Source organism: Dipodomys spectabilis, unplaced genomic scaffold (genome assembly GCF_019054845.1).
Source record: "Dipodomys spectabilis isolate Male_0828 unplaced genomic scaffold, ASM1905484v1 ptg000067l, whole genome shotgun sequence".
Classification (NCBI taxonomy): domain Eukaryota; kingdom Metazoa; phylum Chordata; class Mammalia; order Rodentia; family Heteromyidae; genus Dipodomys; species Dipodomys spectabilis.
Genome location: NW_024870744.1, coordinates 6,761,490 through 6,776,211, shown reverse-complemented (window position 1 = coordinate 6,776,211; position 14,722 = coordinate 6,761,490). Strand labels below are relative to the sequence as shown.

The window sequence follows — 14,722 nt, the reverse complement described above, 5'->3', positions numbered from 1 at the left end:
CTGGCCTTTGGCCTGGGCATGGTTCCGGCTGGCCTGAAGCCTCTGGGACTGCCCCAAGGTGCTTATGTCCCACGGGATGGAGGGACCAGGCCACATGGGAATGGCGGTGGCACCTAAGGTGTCAGGACCCAGTGCCAGTTGGGCATGACAAGGGCGTGGCAGGCTGCATCTGAGACTTTGGAAACTTACAGCCTGCACACACTGGGGTCTTGTGGTGACCGAGGGCCATGCTGGGGAGTGCGCAGTGTCCTCTGGGTGGACGTAATCAGCCGGGGTGTGCCGCCTGGAGCATAGGTAGGGCATCGTTCAAACTCAGCCAGGCCAGATGAGCCTACTTTCCTGGAAATGCCCAGAGGTGGGTGGTAGGAGGCAGAGGAGGCTCTGAAGCCCCACTTCTGCCCGAGGAGTCCTTCTTGGTTGAGGCTTGGCACAAGTGGTGTTCTAGCTGCCACGAGGTGGTTGGCGGCCCTGCAGGTCCAGGCGGGCCACATAATCAGCCAAAGCATCCACAGGATGGGCTTGTAGGGCCCTGCCTGCTGAGTCCCCGCATCCAGGGTTGAGTCTACTTTCTGTCAGCACTCTGGGGATTGATACCCTCTCTGCCTGGATCTTGTGCCAGCCAGGGCCCCGTGACTGGCATTAACGTCCCCGCCCAGGGCTCCGAGGTTGCAAGTGTTTGGAAAATTGTCTCCAGGGACCATCCCGGCTCTTAGATCTCCTCCCCCTGGGGTGAGATGAGATGGGTGATGTCCCTCCCCCCAGTTCTCAGGAGCCACCCAGACCCCTTAGGTCCTCTAGATATGTGGCCACGTTTGGCTTCCCGGCCTGTGTGTGCCGAGCTGTGTCTCGCATCTCTGGTGCTGGGGTGGGCTCCCTGGGGTGGTGTTTTTGCAGTGATGCGCAGCCCACCACGCCGGGTGCACTGCTGACTCAACCCTGGCGCTCCGTGAGAAGCGGGAAACAGACGTGATGTGTGTGTGCTCCTTGTCTGTGTGCCAAGGGCGGGGCCTACAGCTTCGGTGGAACACATGAGGATGAAATGCTTGTCCTCATGGGACACGTAGTGTCACCGTGGGTTCAAGTCCCCACAATGCTGGCCTCGGTGCAGGTGCCTGGCCTTGGTGCCTTGGCCAGGTGCTCACCCCTATTGGGTGTTGGATTTAGGCCTTGGGAGAATTGCTCTGCTAGTTCTCAACCTCAGTTTCTCCATCTGCAGCACGGGGTCATAAGTATAGCCACTCCCTAGCGCTCTGCAAGGATGCACACAGTGAATACGGCACACAGTCTCCAAAGGAATTGCTTAGTAAATGCCACCCATGCTCACTCTGATGTTCACCAGTGTTCAGACGGGGCAGGGGAGGGGAGGGAGGAGAGGACAGAGCCTGCTGGTGAGTGTGAACAGTCTTGGAGAGGCCGAGGCTGTTACCCCATGGAGAGATAGATGGCCGGCCTGTTAGGAGACAGGTAGTGTTGGGGTTGGACATGGCTCCAGAGGCTCAGGCATTGGCCAGGACCCAGTGAATGGTGCTGTTGGGATGATTGGGTCCCGAGGATGCTGACCTCACGCATGCATGAATTCATTGATGCATTTGCCACTGCTAGGGAGTGGGCCCACTGGAGGCAGCAGGTCCCGGGGATGTGTCTCTTGACGATGCATCTTCTCCTTGGGCCCTTCCTGCTTTTCTCTCCGGATACCATGGGGCACGCGGCCTCGGTGGCTACGTTTTCCTGCCATCACTGTTTTGCCTTGGCCCAGGGCCACAGCAATGGAGCTGGTGGGGTATGGATGGAGGTCTCTGAAACCCAAGAGCCAAGGTAAACTTCCTTCCTTAGCCAGATAATGTGAGTGGTTTCATCCTGGCAGTGGGCTGACCAGCACAAGTGGGAGCTGGGATGGGTGGCACCTGCAGCCTGAAGGACCCACAAGGTCAGGTGGGCACTTGGGTCCCGTTGGTAGTACCAAACTGCGTGTGATTGGGGCTTCTTCAAGGTAGGCTCTGATTGCATTTGCCTGTAGAGTTCCACAGCCAGGAGGGGTCGGCTTGTGGTTGATTCTCAGGAACTGGTGCTAAGAACTGGCCTGGGGCCGGCACAGCCCGCATGGAGTGCGGATTTGACCTCTTGCCTGGGAAGGTATAGGTAAAGCAGATGCCGTTGTGCTTTGGGGTGTCCTGCGGGGTGAGGGTTCAGGGTGGCATTCAGAGAGCCGGGCTGGGTTTAGCTATGGAGCTGAGCTGCGGCTCTTCAACTTTCCCTTGCTCCAGGTCCTGACTCCCGGAGCCTGCGGGTGTCCTGGGACGGTGGAGGGAAGGGAGGGCTGAACGCTGAACACGGTGGGTTTGCTGTGCTGTGTCAGACTGTCGGTCTTTCTGGAGTCTTTGAGTGCTCCTAATGTCTTTTTTTTCATGGAGATGGAGGCAAAAGCGTTCTCTTATCTTTAAAAGTGGGACCCTAAAACAAATGCTGTAGCCTACCAGAAAAGCTGTTTTCTTACCGAAGACACTCAGAGGCCAGAGCTGGCTTTGAATCCCCGCCCACAGTTTCTTAGCTGTGAGATCTTAGAGAGATCTCTTGCCCATCCCAGACTCAGTTTCCCCAGTTGCAAGATGAGGATAAAAGTTGGAGTTTCCCCCCTGTTGTCGTGTGGGTCTAGGCACGTGCAGGACTTAATCTGTGGATAGTAGGGGCGTGGATGGCTCACATAAGCATGCCAGCACCGTCACCCCTGGGTGATGGGGGGAATGAGAGCAGCTCGTAGTTTTCAAGAATCAGTGCATCTCGAAGAACAGAGTCCAGCTCCGCTTCCCTGGCTTGGTCTTGCCCTGCACTGCGGTGGTCCCACACAGCAGCTGACCATTGGACAAAGCTTGGTTGAAAGAGCAGCAGGTGGCAGTGTGTTCAGAGCTCACCTTCACTGGCAAGCTATTCTTCCCAGTTGGGGCTGCAGGAAAGGAGGAGTTTTGCTGACCGCAGGTCTGAATGGTCTGAAGGCAGTGTTCCCCCTGCAGGGTCTCCAGGCTGTTAGCTGTGCTCACGGTGGGAAATTGGGCCTGTCTTCCTTAATGAAGCCCGTGGAGGGCAGCCTGGCCAGGGAGGGCGGCCTGCTCTGAGGGAGCGCTCATGGGGCTTTTTTCTCTCCTCGCTTCCTTAACAATGTAATCAGAAAGGTGTGGGAGGTGATTTCACAGCGGCTTCCCTTTGTTTCCTTGCCAGTACAACCTGGTTGTTATTTCTTCAGAAATAGCTTAGCTTAGCTTTCAGAAGGTTCTAAAGAGGGATACTTCCCCCTTTCCGATTGTAACTGCTTGGCTTGGGTGGCAGGTTCATCTGGAGGAGGGGCTGTTGGGAACTTTCTCCGGTAGCCATCTTCCCTGGAAGATGACTTCCGAGTATTAAAATCCAGTTTGTCCCAGAGCGCTGGGCAAGTGGGCGGGTCCTGGCCTTTACAGAGGGCCAGGTCGCTGGTGGCACGGGCTTTCTGGGCTCCCTGCTCGGGTGACTTTCTGGTCACCTGACCAGACCTGTCAGACCCCAAAGAGCTTGTTAGGGGCTGCAGGTTTCCCCCAGGGTGCCTGTGCCCTCTCAGAGGTCCCTTTGTCCTGGAGAAAAACCAGTGGGGACAGAGAACAGACCAGTGAGAGTAATTTGCATGCAGTGCAGAGCCGTTTTGGCTCATGGCACGGTGCCCAGGACTGCTGTAGGCAAACACCAGGCCTGGTGATGTGGCCACAGCAGTGGTCAGCAGCTCTCACCACCTTGGGATTGGCCCCGCCAGCCTGGGTCCACCTTGCTGCCCAGGGGAGGCTGGAGGTCCCAGTCCTTTGCCAGCCATAGACAGAGCAGATTCTCAGGTCCCCGGCCTTGACCTTCATGTGCATCGAAGGGCCTGGGTCTGTGGAAGAGTTAAGGGGTGTGACAGAGCCAGCGCTGTGGGCTGTGGAGCGGGTGCATGAGGCCAGCCCCTCCTGGCGCTGAGAGAAACACACTGACCCTGGGTGGTCATTGCTGGAAGCTGTCCTGGGGCCATGGCCAGTGTGTACCTGGCAGGGACAGCCAATCAGGAGCTGCCTTTGTGGCTAAGACTCCACGGAGACAGAGTCACAAACTCTCCCTTATCTTGGCTCTTCTGGGGTCACCTTGTGAATGGGGTGCAATGCCTTTACCTTAGAGGTAGGACCCTGAGCCCTGAGGAGGACTGGCCTGAGATCTGGGGAGGATGGAGCTGAGCCCTGGTGGGAGGACATGGCTGTGTCCTGGGGAGGATGGAGCTGAGATCTGGGGAGGATGGAGCTGAGATCTGGGAAGGATGGAGCTGAGGTCTGGGGAGGATGGAGCTGAGGTCTGGGGAGGATGGAGCTGAGATCTGGGGAGGATGGAGCTGAGATCTGGGGAGGATGGAGCTGAGATCTGGGGAGGATGGAGCTGAGGTCTGGGGAGGACGGAGCTGAGATCTGGGGAGGACGGAGCTGAGATCTGGGGAGGATGGGGCTGAGATCTGGGGAGGACGGAGCTGAGATCTGGGGAGGATGGGGCTGAGATCTGGGGAGGACGGAGCTGAGATTTGGGGAGGATGGGGCTGAGATCTGGGGAGGACGGAGCTGAGATCTAGGGAGGATGGGGCTGAGATCTGGGGAGGATGGGGCTGAGATCTGGGGAGGATGGAGCTGAGATCTGGGGAGAATGGGGCTGAGATCTGGGGAGGACGTGGCTGAGATCTGGGGAGGACGGGGCTGAGATCTGGGGAGGATGGAGGGAGGACGGAGCTGAGATCTGGGGAGGACAGAGCTGAGATCTGGGGAGGACGTGGCTGAGATCTGGGGAGGACGGGGCTGAGATCTGGGGAGGATGGAGGGAGGATGGAGCTGAGATCTGGGGAGGACAGAGCTGAGATCTGGGGAGGACGGAGCTGAGATCTGGGGAGGACGGAGCTGAGATCTGGGGATGACGGAGCTGAGATCTGGGGATGACGGGGCTGAGATCTGGGGAGGATGGAGCTGAGATCTGGGGAGGATGGAGCTGAGATCTGGGGAGGATGGAGCTGAGATCTGGGGAGGTTGGGGCTGAGATCTGGGGAGGACGGAGCTGAGATCTGGGGAGGATGGAGCTGAGATCTGGGGAGGATGGGGCTGAGATCTGGGGAGGACGGGGCTGAGATCTGGGGAGGACGGGGCTGAGATCTAGGGAGGATGGGGCTGAGATCTGGGGAGGATGGGGCTGAGATCTGGGGAGGATGGGGCTGAGATCTGGGGAGGACGGAGCTGAGATCTAGGGAGGATGGAGCTGAGATCTGGGGAGGATGGAGCTGAGATCTGGGGAGGTTGGGGCTGAGATCTGGGGAGGACGGGGCTGAGATCTGGGGAGGACGGGGCTGAGATCTGGGGAGGATGGGGCTGAGATCTGGGGAGGATGGAGCTGAGATCTGGGGAGGTTGGGGCTGAGATCTGGGGAGGATGGAGCTGAGATCTGGGGAGGACTGAGCTGAGATCTGGGGAGGATGGAGCTGAGATCTGGGGAGGACAGAGCTGAGATCTGGGGAGGATGGGGCTGAGATCTGGGGAGGACGGAGCTGAGATCTGGGGAGGATGGAGCTGAGATCTGGGAAGGATGAGGCTGAGATCTGGGGAGGATGGAGCTGAGGTCTGGGGAGGATGGAGCTGAGATCTGGGGAGGACGGAGCTGAGATCTGGGGAGGATGGGGCTGAGATCTGGGGAGGATGGAGCTGAGGTCTGGGGAGGACGGAGCTGAGGTCTGGGGAGGACGGAGCTGAGATCTGGGGAGGACCTGGCTGAGTCCTGGGGGAAGGGGCAGGGCTGAGCCCTGTGGCGGAGCTGGCCTCTTAGCCAAATGACCGCAGGGCAAGGCCTGGCTGAAGGTATGCCAACCTGGCCCAGGGCTGGTGCCCCAGGACACCCTCGACCATGCCCTCATCAGCCACTGCAGAGTGAGATATGGCTGGTGGGCGGCTTTCCTGGTCCCACATTGGGCTGGGTGTGGGGCTCAGCGGGGCCTGGCTTGTCCTGCCCCACCAGCATACTCCCGGGAGATGTTCTGGGTGGCTGGGGTGTTGGCCTGGGGAGCTGCACACCTGGGATTTGGCCTTTTCTGAGTTGTACCTTTGGGGGACCAGGACCTTGTCCCCCCATGGGGCAGGGAGGGCTGGCCGGTATGAGGACCCCCAGGTGAGAGGGGAGGGGTTCTGTGTGCATCCTCCCTCCAGAGCCTAGTCAGTGCAAGCTTCGCATTTGTGGCAATGTGGGCTGCAGCCAGGACGGGCGGGTGCCTGGGGCCGGCATGGAGGGTCGGGACAGCTGTGGGGGCGGCTGGCTGGGCTTGCAGACTGGGCTGAGAGCAGCCCCTCCGCTGGGGCCTCCCCAGGCCCTCTGCGTCCTGGGTGAGGGGTCCCGCTGCCCTCTGGCACCTTGGGAAGCCAGCACCAGCAGCGGGTTTCTTCTCTGAGCGGAGGTCGAGTTCCACGGGTGCGGCAGATCGGGAACAATGACCCCAGAGCCGCCTCAGCCTCAGTGCAATCCTGGGGCCAGAGATGGGGGGTGGACCCCCGCTGTCCCAATCACGTCGGTGCCTGGCCTTTCTCTGGGCCTCTGGCGCTGGGGTCCTGTGGCCCTGAGTAGGTCTGAGGACATAGGGAGGTCTGTGGAATCTGAGAAGCTCAGAACCTCCTCAAAAGAGCCAGGGCAGCTGTCTGCGGGCAAGGGCTCCCAGAGCTGGGCACTGCCGTGCGGGCAGTCACTGGCAGCGCTTGTTCTACCTGTCCAGCAGCCGTGGCTCTGGCTGGAATGTGGGGGTGTTGGGCTGCTGGCCCCGGGCTGTGTACCCCTCTCCAGCTGTGGCTGTCCTTGGGTCTGGGGCCAGCTGGTGTTCCAGGAAAGGAGTGAGGATGGAGGAATCGGCAAAGCAGGGCTGGGTATCCTCAGCTCTAGGCACCTAGGATGGAAAGCCAGTCCCCCAGGGGTGTGCCATGAAGGAGGGCCCCCCAGGAAGCTAAGACCCCCCAGCGAGCTCTGGCTAGGAGCCAAATGCACAGAGTGTGTGTGTGTGTGTGTGTGTGCGCGTGCGCATGTGTGTTGTACTGGACCTTGAACTCAGGGCCTGGGCACTGTCTCTTAGCTTTATTGCTTCAAGGCTGGCACTCTACCACTTGAGCTATAGCTCCACTTCTGGCTTTTTTCCTGACTGTCCTCCCTGTGTGTCCTCCAGGGGAGGAAAGGACAGACAGCAGGACACTCTTGACCACACACATTTGTTTCTGAAACCCTCATCTACCCTGTTCCACTCCTCCTGTCTCCACAGTTGCATGAAAAACTGCAGAACAACATGTGCAGGCCGGGTGTTGTGGCTCATGTGTGTAATCCCAGCTGTGTGGGAGACAGAGATCAGGAGATCAGGGTTCACCACCCACTCCAGCAAAAAGCTTGTGAGACCCCGTGTCTGTCAGTAAGTGGGCTTGGCGGTGTACACCTGCTCAGCCTAGCTAGGCAGGAGTCATAAAGAGGATCAGGGTCTAGTCAAGCCTAGATGCAAGACCTATTAAAAAATACTACAGCAAAAAGAACTGGTGGCATGCTCAAGTGGTAGAGCACCTACCTCCTGTAGCAAGGCCCTGAGTTCAACCCCCACACCCAAATTTAGAACTCCTCTGGCTTGGACACTTTGTTTTTCCACTTTGTATGCCTCATGAGTGAAAATACCAAGGCAAGATTATAAATGTGACTTGTCCGGGCTGTGAGGGCTTTAACAGGGGGATCAGGTGGCCTCTGAGGAATGCGGGGAGCAGGTTCCTGTCCGGGGATTGCGTCCTGAGCCCTGGCCTCCCGCAGGTCCCTCGTCCCTTTGCTGTGGCTGGGATGTTGGTACCAGTGTCCCTGCTCGTGTCCTGAGTCCTCTGGTCACTGAGTCAGGGGAGCTGCTCAGATGTGGTTTGTACCTAAGATCGGTAGCCCGAGGCGCAGAGCCTGGGTGTGAACCCCGGAGAGCCCACATGGTCCCCACCCTGCTTCACTTCCTGTGGCAAGCTGAGGAGCGCTGGGACCTCAGGGCCCAGAATCCAGACTCCAGTGCCCACGATGACTAGGGCTGGCTGCATCTCGCACGGGTGTGGAAAGCTGAACCCCAGGACATGCCTGGGGGTGCAGCAGGGGTGACTTGGGGTCAGGGTCTGCTGGCATCAGGGACACGAGACGTGCTGTTGGTTTTATTTCACGGGTAGCACGTTTGCGGACCACTTCTCCCGCAGCCTCAAACAAGAAGGGTTTGTCTTCTCAACTTAGTTGTGCCTCTCCGTTTATAAGCGGGGAGAGTTCTGGCTAAAATTAGATGACAAAATCCGCAAGACAAGCAAGGTGCTCAGCCCGGGTCCCCGCAGAGCCTGTCCGGGCTGGCGAGGAGAAGGACGGGGTTTGGGCTGCGTCCCCCAGGGCTGGGGCTGAGTGGTGAGGAGCAGGACGCACGGGCCACGAGACCCCTGCAGAACGTGGGCGAGCACGGTGTTCCGTCGGCACGGCCCTTGGGGCTGCAGACTCTCCAACGAAAACTTTGCAATTTCCTCAGCCCGTAACAGAAATGCAGCTGGGATAAAATCTCATTATCGGCAGAGGTGGAACTGACTGGCTCAGCAAAATGCTCCGGCTCCGAGAGCCAAGGACACCACGCTCCACGCGGACGAGTGGCAGTGGATTCTGTGCCTGTCGCCTGCTGCTTGCCTGTCCTCTGGGGTTGGCACCCAGATGCACACACCATGCCAGACACATGTGTGTACATGCAGCACACACACAAATCACAGATCAACACACACAGCCTCAGCTCTTGCTTGTCTTGCCTTGGACTGTGGGCCTGAGAGTTTGAGGGACCTGTAGCCCTGTAGGAGCACTGTGAGAAGAGCCTCTGATGCTGCGTGCTGGTGGCTCCTTCCTGTAGTCCTAGCTATTTGCATGGCTGAGATATGGAGAGAATCGAAGTCTGAAACCAGCCCAGGCAGAAGAGTGAGACGCCATCTCCTGGATAACTAGCAAAGAGTAGGGCTGGAGGTGTGGCTCAAGGGGTGGCAGGTGAGGCCCAGAGCCTGAGCCCCTCCTCCCTGGGAGGTGGCAGGGCTGATCTATCCCCTTGTGCCTCAGGGCAGTGCTTCTGGGGGAAACGGGTTAGCTGTCTGTCGGGCACTTGGCTCATGGGCTGCAGTTGCTGGCTGTCCCCTCTGCGTTCTCACGATTGATTGCGACCAGTGGCACATTTCATCTGCTAAGTGGAGGGGGACGGGCAACAAAGTCACAGGAGCATGGTTTGTGTGCCCTGGACGCCAGGCCGACCTTGGCAAGTCGTGTCCCCCTCCCTCCATTTCCATAAGGCCCAGCTGGGAGCGGAGGGGCTGCAGCTGTGCTGTGCGGTGGTACTATTGAGATGGGGTCCCTCTGCCCCCCATCACCTCCCACTGGAGGCAGAGCACCCTGGCCCTGGGACTGAAGTTAAACTAAGCAAGGACTCCACACAGCTGCTCAGACAGAATTGGAATTGCTTGGGTGTGAGGGTGTTCTGAGCTTCTTGATCATCATTGGGGGTTTTCAAATCCAAATTAGGGGCCAGGTATGTGGAACCCAGCTTTGGGACTGAGGAAGGGCTACCTTTTCTGCACTCTGAGAACGTCCCCGCTTCTGTCCATGTGTTACCTCCGCTTCAGCCCAGCTCTGGGCCAGTCTTCCCACAAAGTCTCTTGGGAAGCTGAGGAGGTGAAGGATCCTATCCCCAAAGTGGCACAGCCCAAGCCTCTGCTTTACAGACCCTGGGGGTCAGTCCTTGGACCCATCCCACTTAGTGACTTTGGGTGGCACATTCCTCCAGCCCTGGCGGGGCCCATCGGACGAGTGGCCACATCTGGCCTCTTCCTGCCCCTCCGCCCTCCAGGCTTATCCCAGGGTCCTGTAGAGAAGGCTCTCATTTCAGGAGATGGAAGGCAGGGCAACGCTACCTCCTGTCTCATGCCATTTCTTGCGCAAGTTATAGGCAGCATTCCTTGGGTCAAGTTCATAGGCCATGTTCCTTGGGTCAAGTTCACAGGCGGTTTTCCTTGGGTCAAGTTGATAGGCCATGTTCCTTGGGTCAAGTTTGCAGGTGGTATTCCTTGGGTCAAGTTTGCAGGCCATGTTCCTTGGCTCCACTGATGGCCCTGCTCTTCTTCAGGAAGGGGTCACCATGCTTTTTGCTGGAACACAGCTGGAATTTTAGGCCATGTGCAGCCTCAGGACCCTGCTTGTTCCTGGTCCTTGGGGCCATGGGAAACGGGATCCTAGTGCCACAGTGGAAGTGCTGTGAATATGTTGTCTGGGGAGGGTGTGCTCCTATTGGGTGCACACGAGGCAAGTATATGGTGCTGGGAGAAAAAGAGCCATGGAAAGCAATGCTTCTCAGTCTTAGCCAAATACCCGGTGTGTGGTTTGGTAGCCAGAATCCAGGTATTCCAGAGCTTGAGGAATGGGTACATAGATCTATCAGTTAAGGGTACGCACCCACCAGATGCTGTAATCCTGGTTACTCAGATGGGGGGGTTCATGCATGGTTGAATGGATGAGTGGATGGCATGGGTGGATAATAGAAAAATGAGTGGTTGGCTTCTGTGGGTGGTTGGAAGGAGGGAAGATGGTTGGCATATGTAAATGGATGGAAGATTGAATAGGTAGATGGACAGTGTGGGTGGATGCATGGATGGACGATGAGACAGATGGACAGCATGGATGGATGGATAGATGGATGGACAGATGGATGGCATGTATGTATGTATGTATGAGTGGCAGGAATGGATGGATGCATGGATGGATGGAGAGACAGGTGGAAGGCATGGATGGATGGCAGATGGACAGATGGATGGCATGTATGGATGGATGGTTGAATGGATGAATGGATGGGTGAATGGAGGGATGGATGGATGGATGAGGAGATGGATGAGAAAGAGCTGAGTGCTTCACCCGTAGTAATCACAGAACCGTGTCCACCCATTTCTCCCCTTCACGGATACTAAGCCATTTCCTGTTGAGTCTCCTCTGGGCCCCTGTCCCAGGCTTTCTGCTGGCTGTGGCAAGTGTGCCTGCTCTCTGCCCATCTTCCAGAAATGTCCTGGTTGCTGCGGTCCTCCCCGCTACTCATTTACCTGCTCTCGAGTTTCTGCTCCTCATCCTGCCTGGGTCCTCCACCGCCTCCCAGCAACTCCATGCCCAACCGCCCCTCCAGGAATATTCTGGAGCGCATTCTCTCATTGATCTCAGAAGGCAGAGTTGACCTGGAGGACTTGTAACTTCCACAACCCCTTGAGATGGCTATTACTTATTTTATGCCCATTTTTCACCCAGGGGAAGCAGGACTCAGAGAGGTGAACACACCTATCCCAGGTCAGATAGCCTGGAAGTGGCAGAGCTGAGTTACCCACTCTGCTCCAGCTCTAAGATGGCAGCAGAGTCTGGGCAGTGTGCCCCATTCTACTCTGATCTTTGAAAGGAAACTCCCACCTGGGGCTTGGGGTGCTCACCCTGGGTGACTTGCCAGGGTCACAGGTACACAGCACAGGGACACTTTGGAACTACTGGTGTCCTGGTCTACAGGAGCTTTGGTAGCTGGGACAGGGGCGCCTCTGCCTGGGTAGAGTGACAGCTTGTTCAGAATAAACAGCAGCTAGCGTGCTGCTCACCAGAGGGGCCTGGTCCCTGGCTGTGCAGCACACAAGGCAAAGGCTTCACAGCAGACTTAGGGCCTGTCTGTAACTGTCACGCTGGTGTATTCCCAACAGTGCACCGTGGGAATGCGGTATGGCAGGCTGACCTCCCCGCCCAGAGAACTGGTCACCCTTGCCTGCCACGTGCTTTCAGATTGCACTCAACCTGCTGGTCTCACCTGTCATGTTCTTTATCGTCCCCTGAGCCTACCAGGCCCGAGAGGTGCGGGAACCTTGCACTGTCCCCGTGCTTCCTGCTGTGTGGCTCTGGTCAGGCGACCGGCAGAGCCTCTGCTTCCTTCTCCGTGGAACGGAGATTAATAAAACAGGATTTGTCTGTGAAGGGCACGCATGCAGTTGTGTGCAGGTTCTTTGCTGTGTGCCTAATCCGTGGAAAACCCTCTCCAAATCCCAGTCAGTGCCACCAGCAAGGCCCTGGCTAGATGAGTCAGCGTGTGTCTGGCTGATTGTTCACTCCGTGTCACTAGGATGGCGTCTGGCACCTCGGCGTATCTGCAGATAAGTTCATCTGTCCCACTTCCTATTCCTAATAAATTGTCTCTGTGTCTGGGTGAGAGGAAAATGAGGTATGGTTGGGTACTCTGCGTGCATGCATGCATGCAGGGGTGTGTGTGAGAGAGAGAGAGAGAGAGAGAGAGAGAGACAGAGACAGAGACAGAGACAGAGAGAGGGAGAGAGCGCGCGCGCACCAGTACTGGGGCTTGAGCTCAACTCCTCACACTCTCACTTGGCTTTTTCACTCATGGCTGTGCTATGCCAGTGGAACCACACCTCCACTTCAGGCCTTTTGAAGTTTTTTTGGAGATAAGCGTCTCATGGATTTACCTGTCTGGTCTGTCTTTGAATCTTGATCTTCAGTTCTCAGCCTCCTGAGTAACCAGGATTACAGCAGCTGGTGGGTGCGTACCCTTAACTGCTAGATCTCATGGCTCTGGTAGTAGGTATGCCTCAGTGAGCCAGGGAGTCCTGTGGTGAGCAGCGTGGTAAGCAGCGTGCGTTCGTCCATGTGGATCAGTCATTGTTCCCTTGTCTGGCTGAATGGCACCTCATTGGGTATGTGTGTGTGCCCTGTCATTGTGTGGGTATACCCACCCATCCTGCCAATACATTCATCTGGGGCTGGATGTTGGGTTGCTTCCACATGGCAATTGGCGCACAGAATCTTGCTACAAAGGCATTTGTACCTTACCTGAGTCCTTATTTTCACTCGTGTGTGTGTGTGTGTGTGTGTGTGTGTGTGTGTGTGTGTGTGGGTGTGTGTGTGTGTGTACTGTGAACTGATGTGCACGAATGGTTTGTGTTCTCTTTCAATTCCTAGCATTGGAATGGTCAGGGCATATAGTAATTCTGTGTTTGGTTTGTTGAAAGACTGCGCATTGCCCTGTGGTTGGGGTGCTGGGGAAGGAGGCGGAGTGTGTCCCGGCCCTCAGGCTAGGGTGGATGTGTTCTCTGACTGGTTTTGTGTTAGTCACTTTTCCATGATCGTGACCAAGAATCTGACAGAACAACTTACTGGAGGAAGGCCTTATTTTGCTCACGCCTTTGGAGAGTTCAGCCCCTGGCTGCTTGGCCCCGTGCCCTTGGGCAGAACATGATGGTAGTGGGGGTTCTGGCAGAGCCTGTCCTCCGCTTCTTGACAGATAGGAAGCACAGAGTACGACAGGAAGGGGCTGGAAACATGATATCCCCAAGGACCCATCCCTGGTAACCTGCTTCTTCCAGCTAGCTCCCACTTCCTAAAGTTTCCAAAACCTCCCCAAATAGTGCTGCCAGCTGGGGACCTATGTTTCAAAATGTAAGTCTGTAAGACTGTTACAGCTTCTTAATCACAATAGCTGTGAGCATTGGGCTGGCAGCTGGTAGATGCTCAGTAGGTGTTGGATGGATGGATGGGTTGGTGGAGCGATGGGTGGATGGAGAGCTAGTAGGTGGATAGGCAGTATAGATGGATGGGTGGAGAAATGGCTAGATTGGTAGAGATGGCTAGATATGTGGGTGGATGGGTGGTGGGTGGTAGATGGATAGATAGATGGTGGATGGGTGAATGGGAGGATGGAGGATGGGCGGATGGTTGGCTGGATGGTAGATGAGTGGATGGATGATGGATGGATGGAGACATGGGTGGGTGGATGGGTGACCATGATGAATGGATGGACAGATGGATGACGGATGACTACATGTGCAGCTCAGCCTGAGTGGCTTTCAGGAACAGCAGCATCCTGGGAGGTAGCAGCTCCTCTGGCTGTCCTCTGCGCCAAGGCTCCCGTCTGTGTCTCTCAGGTCTCCTGGGCCTGCCTGTGAGTGTCCACACTGCTCTTCACGAGCCTCTGTCCTTTTCTAGGGTGACATCCAGCAGCTGCTGTTCGTCTCCGACCACCGGGCTGCTTACGACTACTGCGAGCACTACAGCCCTGACTGCGACACTGCTGTCCCCGACACCCCTCAGTCTCAGGACCCCAACCCAGATGACTACGTGAGTGGGCTCTGGTGGGACTCATGGCAGGGGGTGAGGGGCACGGGCAGACCCTCCATCTGTGGAGGGAGGCAGGAGCCCTGGACTAAATGAACCCGTGGGGTGAGGAGATGAGCTGTGGGATGCCTGACTGGCTTTACCCAGCAGTGCTTCCCAGGACGACGGGCCTCGGCGGGGGCGGCATCTGCACTGTCCCCCTCCCCCCTCTCACCACGACCCTGGATGCATGGAGCCGGGTGCACCTTCCCAGGGTCAGGAGCCTTCCCAGGCCAGGAGCTTTATGAGTAGAGGGTGCAGGTGCACTTTGGGCCCTGCCCATGGGTGGGGCCATCGGGAGCTTGCCAGGGCCATCGGGAGCTCGCTGGGCCTGGCATGCTTAGGACTGTGTGTGCTGAGCAGAATGGCCATGATTCCTAGAGAGTCAGCGACTCAGAGCGTGTGCCGGGTTGTGCCCGGGCCTTCCTCCCTCTTACCGTGGTGCACTCTGGTCCAGGGCCGGCCTGCCTCCCAGACCCGC

General features: G+C 57.3%; 1 protein-coding gene across 2 annotated transcripts in view; it reads left to right on the top strand.

The window, feature by feature from the left end:
* The window catches only part of Col5a1 (collagen type V alpha 1 chain), a 143,163-nt gene that overhangs the window by 38,179 nt on the left and 90,262 nt on the right, over positions 1 to 14,722 (top strand). For both annotated transcript variants that reach the window (XM_042681059.1, XM_042681060.1), the window contains exon 5: positions 14,074 to 14,205. In XM_042681059.1, the coding sequence (XP_042536993.1) occupies positions 14,074 to 14,205 (132 nt within the window). The remainder of the gene's footprint in view (positions 1 to 14,073; positions 14,206 to 14,722) is intronic.